Source organism: Sylvia atricapilla, chromosome Z (genome assembly GCF_009819655.1).
Source record: "Sylvia atricapilla isolate bSylAtr1 chromosome Z, bSylAtr1.pri, whole genome shotgun sequence".
In the NCBI taxonomy this organism is placed as follows: Eukaryota; Metazoa; Chordata; class Aves; order Passeriformes; family Sylviidae; genus Sylvia; species Sylvia atricapilla.
The window spans coordinates 54,933,529-54,946,725 of NC_089174.1; the positions used below are offsets into that span (position 1 = coordinate 54,933,529).

At 36.2% G+C, this 13,197-nt stretch overlaps 1 protein-coding gene across 2 annotated transcripts in view; it reads right to left on the reverse strand.

Moving 5' to 3' along the window:
• Positions 1–13,197, reverse strand: part of DENND4C (DENN domain containing 4C) — a 68,743-nt gene that overhangs the window by 35,303 nt on the left and 20,243 nt on the right. For both annotated transcript variants that reach the window (XM_066339508.1, XM_066339507.1), the window contains exons 3-10: positions 9,243–9,495; positions 8,197–8,266; positions 6,846–7,015; positions 5,075–5,316; positions 4,174–4,240; positions 3,480–3,538; positions 2,028–2,172; positions 1,511–1,686 (exon numbers count right to left, since the gene is read on the reverse strand). In XM_066339508.1, coding sequence (XP_066195605.1) covers positions 1,511–1,686; positions 2,028–2,172; positions 3,480–3,538; positions 4,174–4,240; positions 5,075–5,316; positions 6,846–7,015; positions 8,197–8,266; positions 9,243–9,495 — 1,182 coding nt within the window. The remainder of the gene's footprint in view (positions 1–1,510; positions 1,687–2,027; positions 2,173–3,479; positions 3,539–4,173; positions 4,241–5,074; positions 5,317–6,845; positions 7,016–8,196; positions 8,267–9,242; positions 9,496–13,197) is intronic.

The window sequence follows — 13,197 nt, forward strand, 5'->3', positions numbered from 1 at the left end:
TTCACAACACCTATAATTATTCTCTTGGTGGCATAATACTTTGTTATAAACTGACGAAAATGCTTTTTGAAGTGGTTTTTTAATGGAGACTTAGGGGAATGAGAAAAAAAAAAGCCCAGATAAAAAGAAACACAATCTGCTCCATTGTTTACCATTTCCAAAGCATGTCAGTAATGTAAAGGAAACACTGTGATCAATAGAGGAAGCGTCCTTCTGAGACAGTAAAATCAAGAAAACATTTCACTGATCCACAGATCAAATTACTAACTCTAACTCAAGTGAGTAAAAAAATAAAAGTCAAGAGTTAAAAAATGACAGGATGCGATAAGTAAATTTTCACATAGAAAGAATGTGCATGTGATTTAGTGATGATCACCTCCATCTTGAACTAGCTTAAATATATCTATTTATGATCTAGTTAAAAATAGTAAGGTAGTTACTCAACACCTGAAAAAACTGATTTTTCATTTCTGTTATTTGTACTCACATTATAGAAACCCAGAAGAATTATTCTGAATTAGTTTCTCCTCAAGAAGGTGCAAAGAAACTGTTCAAGGAATACTTCAATTTAAGAAAAGTACTAAAAATACAATAATTAAGGTAAAATATGTTAGAATTAATGTAGCCAAGGCACCAACTTTGGCTTGATTGGTGTCAGAAAAAATTTGGTCCTTGTAACTTCAGAAAAATTTCTTTATTAACAGTAACATAAAGTAGCCCAAATGCAAGATAGCATCAAGAAAGATTCTGAAGCATTCATGTTCATGTAGTTACACAACACTGCCATGACCACCACAAAACCACCACTAAACCAAACACTGCATCTACATGTCTTTTAAAGATCTCCTAGGGCTGATGACTCAGTCACTTGTCTGAGCAGTCGTTCCAAAGCCTGACAACAAGTTAAGAAAGTCTTCCTAGTATCTATTCCAAAGCTCCCCCGGGGCAACTTGAGGCAATTTCCTTTTGTCCAGCTGCTTGTTACATGGGAGAAGAGACAGTCCTCCACCTGCCTACAATCTTCTCTCAGGCAGCTGTAGAGTGATAAGGTCTCCCTCAGGGTACTTTTCTACCAACTACACAATCCCAACTGCTCCTCACAGCTGCTCCCTCAGCTGCTCCTCACAACCCTTGTGCTTCAGACCCTTCACCATCTTCTCTGGATATATTCCAGCAACTCAATGTCTTTCTTGTTGTGAAGGGCCCAGAAATGAACACAGAATGTGAGATATGGCTTCACCAGCACTCAGTACAGGGGGACAATCCTTTCCCTAGTTACTTACCACTGTTACTAAATTTATAGCAAGATCTACATAACATTTTTATAGGAAGTGCAGCGTGTTGATCTTTGACTAAGTTTTAATTCACTTTAAAGCTTTAGAAATGAGAAAAATCCAGGACAGTACGAAACAAACCATGTTGGATCAAACAGTGTTTAACAATTTTGTCTCCTGAGCACTTCAGTGATCTCTTCATCTAGAGAAAAATGTAAAATCTCCGTAGAACTTACATGTAGACCATGTTTGTGTCTAAGTCAATGCACACAATATCTTGTGGTGGATCGTACAGATCAAAGTATCGTGAATCCACTCCAACAATAAATGGAAGAGGTGCACTGAGGACGGTGGCCAGAGACAAAGGACAGAGGGGGATATATGGACATTGCCACTGAAATGGAAATATCATCTGAAGGAAAAATTAAATGAAATAAATGCATTAAAACAAGAGCAGGTATTGGACAAGAAAAAACACTAAGTTACATGCAGCACATTGAAATGAAATTACTATCAAAGCATTGTAACACTATCAGAAAAAAAGTCCCCAAGTTTGTTGCTTTAATACAGTGTAACTCTCGGCTATGCAAAAATTATGATCTTTCTAAGAGTTACTAGCTAGAGCAATTGAACTAAATCCTATTCCTGGGAAAAATGACCATTTAGTACATAGCTCAATTTAACTTAAGGCCTTGTTACTACTTTTGTGTTACTACAATTTCTCTCACTGCTGTACAGAACACTTGTACTTACAGCTACCACAGCTTCAGCAACTCCAGTCAACACAGCTGGTCTAAGGGAATGGAGGAGAATCTTGCCTTCTAGTAATACAAAGAGTAACAGAGTGGCACAGTTTTCTGGTCCAAGATTCATGAGCAGCGTGCTAAAGTTTGCTCCACTAAGGAGTGGATGGAAAGGGGAAAGAAAAGAAAAATGTTACAGGGTTTAAACCAAAATTCACTACTATCACACTTCTGACAACTGTCAATGTTTGGGATCAACTAGTTGAATGGTGCTAATATACATCAAATACCTACCTAACTAATAACTATCATGTCATTTTAAGGCTTGTACTGCCCCAAAGAAACCTAAATTTGAATTCTATTGCTAAAGAAACATACACCAAACCATGCTACTGCTAAATTTTGGGTTCTTTACAGTACTCCCTCTCAGAGATGCAGTGGCGTCTTGTATTCGTAACAGTAAAGCAAATCTAAATACTAATTAAAAAAAGAAATAACAACAGCAGTTTCTTATGATGAGTTACCTCACACAAGAATCATGAACTAGGGTATCCATTTGATCTTAGAATCACAGTATGAAATTTCTGTATGAGTGAAAATTAATCCATCATTCTGATGGCAACATGCTTCTAGTTTCTACTAGTTTAGCCTCTCTTTCATTTGTAAGGACTGTATGCATTTAGGAATCGAGTACAAGGAATTGAGTAAAATCTGCCCTTAAGAAAAAAAAAAAGGTTTCTACATGTTGCTCTGCAATTTAGTGCCTGGCTGCAATTTTTCACCTAAGTGTGTAACAAATGTGACTAAAGATGGGATCCTTCTGCACAAAGAATATTAGATGATAATGGTTTGAGGTGGAGAGAATAAAAAAGGAGGTTTTGGATTTTAACTTGAAACCAACAATGAACAGAAGCATTGAAATAAAACCACGTGTTAAATATAGGGAGGTCTAACCCAGAAGATGTAGGCAGTATCCACAGAGACTGGATCAACCTTCAAGCACAAGTACCAATTTGCAGGTATACATTTGAATTCCCAAAATGTTTGCACACTTGTGCATTCATGGAATTCACCTAACTGCTTGATGTTATTGTCTCTCTTGGATCCAAAAAGGGAAAAAAAGCAAGACAGCAGTCTCCATGCTAATAAATTTTGCTTACTACACTGGTTCTGAAAATACAAGATTTTTAAATACGGGTTTGTTTTTTTTTCTCTTCACAAACACCGTATTATTCCTTTAGAGTTCCTGCAATAATCTGGCAATTCATCTTCATTTGAAGATAATTAGTAATATTATACTTCCATAAGGAGCACACGTAAGTCAAGACTGTGTAACACTATCAATGCATATTGAGCTTCCTGTTTATGATATCTCATGACATTGCACTAATATTTGACTTCTTTCTACAACTGCTTGCCTCTGATTTTTTCAAGTAGCATACATTTAAAGCATTAATAATACCTTAATGGCAATGGTGTAGAAACTGGCTGTGACAGCATTAATGCATCATGGGCAGAAAGCTGAAACACATAAAGCAGTATGAAATTGACATGAGCAACCTCAAGGTTAATACAGTATGACATCCCAATATAAATATATATCCATAGTCACATAAATTGCCTGGCATACAGATACAGTGTCTTTGGGACTTGGGTTTACTAAGTGAACAGAGCTCATATTAGTCACTGAAACAATTCTGAGAATTACAGGAAATCATCTATGACTCAGTGTTGAGCAGCACGTAACTGCTGCTAGGTGATTAAACAAAGAATCACGAGAGACAGTGCCCCAGGGGACTAACCTCTGACCCACAGCAGTGGGTGGACAAGTGAGGGGAAGACAGAAAAAAATTATACCACTGAGGTAATGCAAATGGTGCCTATAAAACAAAAGCAAAATACATGGCAGATATTTCATAAGTGCAAGTAGGACACTTCTGCCATCCACACCACCCAAAGAATGAAATAGTTGGTTTCCTTTTCTAAGTTGTCCCAGGTTTGTATCAATGGGAAAGAAGGTCAGCCCATCCACTTCCTCCCCTCTCCCTTCCAGGAGGTATGTATTCAAAGCCAAGGAAAAAAAAAAGGAAGAAACCAAAGGCAAGAGAGGGTTTGCTGTTGCTGTAGTTTAAAATGGATGAAAATGTCTTGCTTACTTGCACAAGAATCCTTGGCCTTTGTGGTGAAGGGAAAGGTATATTGTGCATAAAATGGGATATATGCCTGCAAAGGAGACAGGATATTAGAAAAACAGCACCAAGGAGTAATGAAAGGCTGAAAACAATTTTAACCACATTTTAGAACTAATATGGTAGCATGTTTTAGAAAGACTGTTACAACTTCTTTACTGTTTTGAGAAGTCTAAGCCTATTTATGCAAGCCGAAATGAAGAAGCTTCATTCACTCAGTTGCATGCCTGAATATTAATACCCGCACCTTCAGAGATGTAAGCAAAAGAGAACAACATACTGGCATTTAGGCAAGCCACTTAAAATGCAGGCAGCCTAACCCTGTTCGACAATTTCTAAAGAGATTCTGCTAAGAGGAGGTATATACTTCACTGCCATATGTCTTAACAGTTTTGAAGGTAACATCATTTTTCAGCAAACTTTGAGGATGATAACAAGCATCCCCTGCAGTTTGCACACAAATTCACAGACAATCTGAATTAGCTGCAGTGCTTGGAAGCAGACACTGATATTTGCCACTAATGTACAGCATTCCTGAGCTTCCTAAGCTAAAACACAGGACTGCAGATGTAGCATGTATCATAGTTCAGCCTGTTCTGTGCTTGCTGTAGGTAAAAGAAAGGTAAACAGGCTTGACATATTCTAAAAAAGACCCAGACTAAAATCCAGTTAGCTTTGCTAGCACTGCAAGAGCCAGTACTATAGAACAGAAGCAGCAGAAATTTCTATCAGTACAACATAAGCTAAACAAAGATCTGTAGTTGACAGATCAACTACAGCAACTGAACAACTGTGACATGGACAAATCACATGGCTTCTTGAGCTCACAACTGCATTACCACATCAACTTGAAAAACGTTTTACATACTTTTCAATGGGAAGAGGATGAGGTCCCGAAACAGAGAGTTTGTAGATGAACATAAGAAATTTTCGAAATGCTTCAAAGAAAGGCCAGTGTGAGAGAAGACAGATGCATTTGTTTGAATTGATGGACTTAGAAGTAATCATTTTTCTCTCCACAGTCGTCAGAAGACCCAGCTGCGATTGCTGTTTTTCTGTCAGCAGCTCCCGGGGATAAGGTTCATAAAACTGGATAGCAGCACCATAAACCTTCAAGATGAAGAAAAACAGCTAAGCAGGCCCAGTGTTCAACAGGAATACGGGCTAGAACTTTTGAGGCATCTTTAAGTCTTTGCAGTTTGCACACACTACAGTGCTTTTGCTGGTACCTTATGAAATGACTTTATTTACGTAACATGCACAAAGCAACTCTGTGAACAAAATGCTTTGGACTCTCTTCCTTATTTTCATTGCACCTTCTTCAACAAAGTACTCATAGGCAATTGAAAGGGAAGGAACCAAACCTTTATTTTATGACAAGACATCATCCCTTAATCATCTGGGTCGAAACCATCCCCAAAATCTCAAATCCAAACTCTCATGAAATACCTCTGTTCCCATAGTAAATTCCCCTATCATTACCAAACTAAACAATAAAATTATTTTAGTTTTGACTTCCCTCATTTTATGAAGTTGAAAAGGTACAAACCTTTTCTAATATTCTTTCCTTTTTTATGTTTCATAACTGAGTTATTCTGGCAAGCTTAGCAAAAAATAATAAGGAAAAAAAAAACAGTAGTAACTACTGCATTCCTTCTTGCAAAACAAATATTAATATTTTGGAGAAATGTCGTTTTGTCTGTTTGGAAATGGAGATTTACGTAAATTTTTCTGTTAGGGAATGAGACAGCGAGGAAGTTGAGCTTTTATCACCAACAGAGTCAAACTGCTGTTCATTAGAGAGCTAATCAAGTATTTATACAGAGAGCCAATAACATATTACAATCACTTACTCCCTCCTCACGCAGTTCACACACAAACACACAGCTGGCAAGCTGAAACAGCTGGCAGACCAACCCTAAGCAAAGGCTCCCTTGCCTCATCAGGTGTACCACTGTAACTTACCCACCTCTAACCCAAGTCACACAACACATTTTTGGTGTCTTTGTGTGCTGATGGCCTTATAAACATTTAGCAGGAAAATCTGAATGTCAGAAGATAGAATTCAGATGTTTTGAATCTACCCCTTCATGCAAAGTCAACAAGATCACTAGGTCTTGGAAGCTCATTGGAGTCTTTCATATCCTACCTCTCAGCACACACTTATCCTCTCCTTGCCTTCCTTTCTGGTAACTAGTTTTCGATTCACGTGCAGATGTATGTGCAGAGCCCTACTACATAGTCACACACCCTGTTATATAAAGTCACATAGAAGTGTATTTTAAGGTAACGCTGTGAAAACTGTAACCATTTGCTGCACCACTAACATATATGTCAAGTTCTCTTTAATATATATACTACACTTCCATTCCCATTACATGAAAGAACAGAGAAAGCCATGTGCTGTGAGCGTTGGTTTTGTTAAGTGTATGGTTCAGCCTACATAGGAGAAAACGGCACATACTCTTCCAGCTGCTTCCTGTTTTGGTTCAGTTTCATCTTATATGAAGGCTTAAGAAATATAGTTTTATAAGGGAAGTATTAGACAATATATTTCTCAAACACAGAAGAAACAATCCCTTATCTATGTCCATAAAAACTATCTGAAATAAAAGCAAAAACACATTGTGGTGCCATACCTTTTCTGCAGAAGAGCAGGTCAGGACAAACGTTGAGAACACCGGTAGCGGATATTTGGTTTGAGGGTCCCAGCACTCAATAGTAGCTCCCATAGGAAGGCAGAAGAGAGGTACAGAGTCTGACAGTGGAAATGATTCATAGTTCTCTTGAGGATATCTGAAAATTAAGCCTCAAAAACAGAAAAAAGAAAAGTAAGTACATTTGTTCTGTATATGCAGTCCTAAATACTGCAAACAATACATTTTCTACAAAATATAGCTACATCTCAATTTATAACTTTGTTACCTGAACTTTGTATCTGAGGATTATAGCTGCAAAGAGGAAGTCTTCCATTTGACAATAAGACTAAGCCATCCAAGGAACAATAATTTGAAAATAGTGTATGAATACTGAAGTTATCCTTTGAGCCATTACACTTTCAGTAACTGCTCAAAAACAGTACATAATGAAGATTTTTATATCAAACCAGTTGAGAGGTACTTGTGCTATTTAAATGTGCCACTGGAATAGATTTTAATAGAAATTCCTATGAAGAACATGACAATTTACTGTAAAAGCAGCAGTAATACCTCCACTGAAAATAGGATTAACTAGATGACTGTCTGCATTCTCTGCTACCCTGTATATCTAACTCTTGCTGGGAGAAAAGACACAACCATGGGTTTACTACTGCTGCTCATCTTGCTTGTTCTGTGGTACACCAACTTCATTATCTATTCTTTCAACTTCTATTTGGTAATTTAATCCTTTCAAAGTAATTTGGTGCACTTACTTCTCAGCGGAAATGTTTCTGAAAGTTTTTTTGGGCTTCTTCAGAAAAAAAAATATCAGTAGCAATGCATAAAAAACTTTTAAAAGCCAGACTTGTCATTTATTGTTCAGAATATTTTTCACTCTTCTCAAATAAGGAACAAGAAAATAGTTGCAGAATCGAAGGAAAAAAACACATTTAACTTTCAAATAAAACAGAAGATATTTAAACATAAAATGAAATACAAGTAAGCCTGAACAGGATTTCAACTACTCCTTATCCGTTTTCACCAACACAAGATATATTAAGTATTTTCTTACATCTGTAATGTTTGCTAAGACAAAAGTTTGCTAAAGCTCCTCAGTTACCAAGCTTGTCATGATAAGAACTAAAACAATAAAGAAAAAGGCTATTTTCTTTTTTTTCCCCTTGGGAAAAAAATAAAGAGAGCAAAGAAGAAGTTATGAAGGCTGATTTCAACTGACATCCTCCAGGATCAGTATTCTGACAGATGGCGCCTAATTTTTTTTAATTACTGTTTTAACAAAGTATTTGAATCCTTTTGTTAAAATGTTAAGATAGCTTCTAAAATTACTTACCAGCTTTATATGCTAAAGAGTTAGAAGCTGGCACAGACTTCTTGTAACAAAGGTATACACTGGAACCCCACTGAAAGACAAAAGTTTTATCTTAGAACCAAGAAAGACGACAACACGCAACAGAAATCAAGCTTTTTAATATATTCCCACTACAAATAAATCAGACATTTTAACAAAAAAATTACAGAATAAAATGAGCATCTGGCTGCTGAGTGCACTTAAACAACAAAAATGAGAATTCACCCTTCTCTCATTTTTTAGACATTACAGGATTTACATAAAATAACCACAACACACACCAGCACACTACTCTGATCTATTTCAACAAAAGAACAGGCAAAAGTGAAGCAGATTCATTTCCACCTTTATGTCTCCTTGGTTATTTAAAAGTAGACTCTTATGGGAACCTCAATATGGGAAGTCAAGTTCTAATCATCATAACTCACAATTTGAAGGTTTTATTGTACTTCTATAAACAGGTTATTGACATAGTGTTTTTGCAGTTTGTCTAAATACGCTCCACCATCCAAAAAAGCTCACTTATTCCACTGCAAGTAAACAGAATGCAAAACAGACTAAATAAAAGAGAACCAATTAAAGCAAAGCACACTCACAAACTCAAGGCAGCAATTATCATCACTACAATGCCTTAATAACACAGCCATCATGAATAACTAAGAAAAAAACTGTTTGTGATTCATCACAAGTGTCAACATCCCCAAACGCGGTAGGAGAGATCATTTAAAAAAAAAAAACTCAATTGCGCTACTCATAAGGAGCACCTAGACACAAATTTGCAAACTGAAGATTTGCAAACTGAAGTAGTGAGTAGTCAGTATGAAACCGTAATTTCCAACATGAAAGGAGAACAAAACCCACAAACCTGACATCTCACACATGATATAAAGAATGAAGGAATTGTGATATAGTGATAGAACACAATTACAACAGTGCTAAGAGTTCAAGCAGCTCCTCCTTTAAAAATATGTGATGGGCTAAAAAAACAAAAAGGAAAGAAAAAGAAACTCAAGCTTATAGATACTCACCATGCCACAATTTAAATTCTTATCCACTTTACAGAATGTGTGAGGAGGGGTTTCCCCTTTGCTGGTAACAATAACGCAGATGTCCGTCACTGCCAGTGAATTCTGAGGTCGCACAGGAGGGGCCCTTCGGTAGGTGATGAAGATGCGTTGTGAAGAAGCTGAGCTGTTGTTAACATTAGCACAACGACCATATGGAGTAGCTTGAATCACCTCACAGCCCGAAATTATGCGTTCCTTCCCTTCATAGAGAACTCTGCACACAGGAAGGAAACACTATGATGCACATTCAAATAGATACAGAGTTATCTGAATGAACTGGGAGAAAATGTTCATCCATTAGTAACCCATGTCATCATTGCGACATTTTAACATTCATCTCTTACACTGTGTTTCATTACGCAGTACTTGAGGTTGACAAAACTGCTCAGAAGTATTTAAAATTATACTGAACTCTCTGTGGAGAAAAATAAAATCAAGCTACATTGAAAAGGAACTAGTTACAGAACTAGCTGGAATGCTGCACTATAAATGAAAAACAAATACAAAATCCACTTTAAATTGCTTGCACACATGACAGTGCATAACTTAATCACTAAAATGCCTGCTAAGTCTTTTAAAGCTTGTTTATTTCTGAGTTTTCATTAAATATTTTTTGGGGTTGGGGTTTTTTTATTTGGGTTTTTTTTAAATAAAGATTTTTGGAAAAGCACAACAGAAAATAGAAGTCTGCCTCCCAGATGAATTTTTACAGGAAAAAAAAATCTAAACCCAGTAATAATTGACATTGACAGTTTGAATAACAGCACTTAAGACAATGAAGCAGGAAGACAAATACTATTTCTTTCTTTACTGTGGAACAATGTAAGTACAATTGACTGTACTCCTAGAAAGCAGAATATATCTTACATGGCTGTACAGCAACTTTTGTGCAGTGCATGGCTTCTTTTCTTTTTGCAAGATCACTAACTTGGATGAACATATTCTAAGGAAAAAAATGAAAAATCCTTTACAGCTTCACAGCAGCTAAATAAGCTACATTTCTTTACCTAACATAAAGCTATTAGAAAGTCACTGCGAGAAAAAAATGTGGAAGTTAAAACATACATCTGTGCATTTTTAATGCAGATGCTATTACAGGGCAAGCTTTATCTCCCATTCCACACCCAAATAAGCAAATACTAACAGAGCAGTCTCCAATGAAAGCTAAAGTTTAGTTTTATTTCAGTTTCATATATTTCAAATAAAATAAAAATTATACATTTATTCCAGAAACATTTGTCAGCTGGCAGCTAATGAGAAGGAACACAGCATGAATCAGACTGTTCCAGCAGTCCAATTAATAAGTTTACAAATATGCTAAGAAAAAATTCTTTAAGTGTTCAACACTTTATCAGTGTGGCCACCTCACACCAAAAGAAAAAAGAAAATGAAAGCAACATGCACGTCTACATGAACACAAGAGAAATATTATTAAACCCACACCATTTCATAACCTCATGCATAGTTCTGAACTTACAGTACAACGCTGTATCTGCAAGCAAACAGAAGAAAGCTACCACCTATGAATTATTCAAATTAAACAATGGTTTTAATGATTCAGAGAAAAGACTCAGAAGTGGTGCACTAAATACTGAACATGACACCCAGTATATGCAATGTCCTTCCTGACCGGGTAAGTTTACTTCTACTTGTTTCAATTTCCAAGTATCTGTCTTTGATTAATTAGTACTAACCATGGTAAGACTTGTTTCCTTCCTTTTTACATTTATAGTTTAGTCTCAATCCTAAATAGACATTATTTTCTACATTATTTTATCAATGCAAATACAATTTCATTTCAAGGAAAATGTAAACCTGTTTCCTCTAGATGTTAGGTCCTTTGCAAGAAAGGCCAAAAGAATCTTATCCTCTCTCGTAAGACTGTTTGACATTATATGTGGAAGTTTCCTCAGGCCCAGTTTTACTGATTTAAAAGTACACTTCAGTGCATCAGATAACAGAGTTTAGAAAGAAGAAATACAACCTTGTGGCCATTGAGCTAAAACCCTTAAACCATAGAAAACTTTGCTTCTGGAAAATCACTTCAGAACAGACTTTTGTCAATTCCATTTGTCTAAGACTGCTGTCCAGTTTGACTCCTCCTTCTCTGGGTCCAAACACAATTCAGTCTCTCACATCTCTTAGGCAAAATACACCTTTACAACTCCTATTCCTCTCTCATTTTGCAAGTATTGAATAATAAGGGAACTTATATAAAAATATTGTAAGGTCAGAAAAGTAGTGGATCAAGCAAAAGAAAAAGACTGATAGACTGATTGATCTCTCATTTCTACTGCCATCTCTAGTATTATTTGTCTGAACAAACAAGTTTTAGTTTCATCATTATTACCCTACACTGTTCTAAACACCCAGCTGCAGTTTTCACAGTGTTGGGATTAAGGAACAATTGAAGAGGCTAGATGTTAAGAATATCTTCTTGCAATCTGAGTTCATTTTCTTTTTTGAAATACAGTTCTAAGGAAGAGGATCATTTGCTCAGTTGATATGCCTGCAGACATTTTCAGAAATCAGGCATATAGAATCACAAGGGTTCTTAGCACAGAAACCCTAAGCAAACAAAAGCCTCCCATACCACTTTAAGGAAAAATTAAATCGGAATTTCTTTACTTAGATAATGGAAGTTACCTAACTTTTACATTATTTGGTATTAGAAGAACCTCTGCTTCAGACAAGAAGTCTGATGTTCTTTCTTTCCTATACTAAGTATTAAAAACTGCAAAACCACTTACACTTAAAAAAAATTTTTTTCTGTCAGGTTTTTCTTCCATGTAAGAAAGATGCGCTGAACCTCTAACAGATTCCTAACTGAAGCGTAAAACAAAGAGGTGAGATTTTGTCTGAAATTCCCACTGCACCTAAACCAAAACAGATCTCAAATCTCAGTTCTTGTCAGTTTCTGGAATATCAGAAAAACAAAATAGAAAGCAAGGAAAGCAACAGAATGACAGTAGCTGAATTATTTCAGAGACATAGAAGCTTAAGATTCTAAATTTTACAGATACATGTAAGGAAAAGGATCTTAGAGGTCTTTTATCCTAGGAATGAACCTTGATTTTCCAACTAATATTTTTTTCAACTAATTAATCTGATTAATTCTAGGAAATGTAACATCCAGAGGAATGGCACATGGCCTAACTATATGAAAGTAAGTAATTGTAGCAGGAATTCACTCTAGCAACTTACAGACACTTCTATTCAACAAGCAGCAGACAAATAGAATGGAATGAGGATGGAAGGCCACCGAAATACCAAACAGAAGGCAGACAAACAGCAGAGCATATCTGTACCTCCCTCTTCACCAAACAGATTTGCTTAACTACTTTCCCCAAAAATAACACTGAAAGAAATACACAGACAGACACAAACATTCATCAAGAATCACATGAACACTCCGACTATGACATAACTCAGTTTTATATATGTATTAACAACCCTGACATAAGAGTACAAATTTCATTCTTTCAAGGGATGTACTCTTCCTTACTCTTCCTCAGTATGTACATATTGAGTTCACTCAGCACGTCAGATAGGCTCAAAGGTAAAATATTGTTTCACACTGGTTCTTTAATAAAATAATAGAAAACAGCATAAATTAGCCTTCAGATTGTACGTGGATCTTTTGCCTGAACTCTACTTTTATCTGAGCACAATGGAATTCACAGAAAAAAACAAAGAAAAAAAGATTGCTCTAACCATCTCTTACACATAGCTGCAAAGCAGGAGGAACAGCAGGGGAAGAATATGCATCAGTGCTCAGAGAGAAAAGACTGCCATGATGTGTAACATGTGACACCCTAACTAGATCCTCCCTACAACAAAATACAGAATAAATACTATTTGCCAAATGCCATCATCTTAGCCAACTACTTGCCTATTTTGTTCATAAAATCTCCCA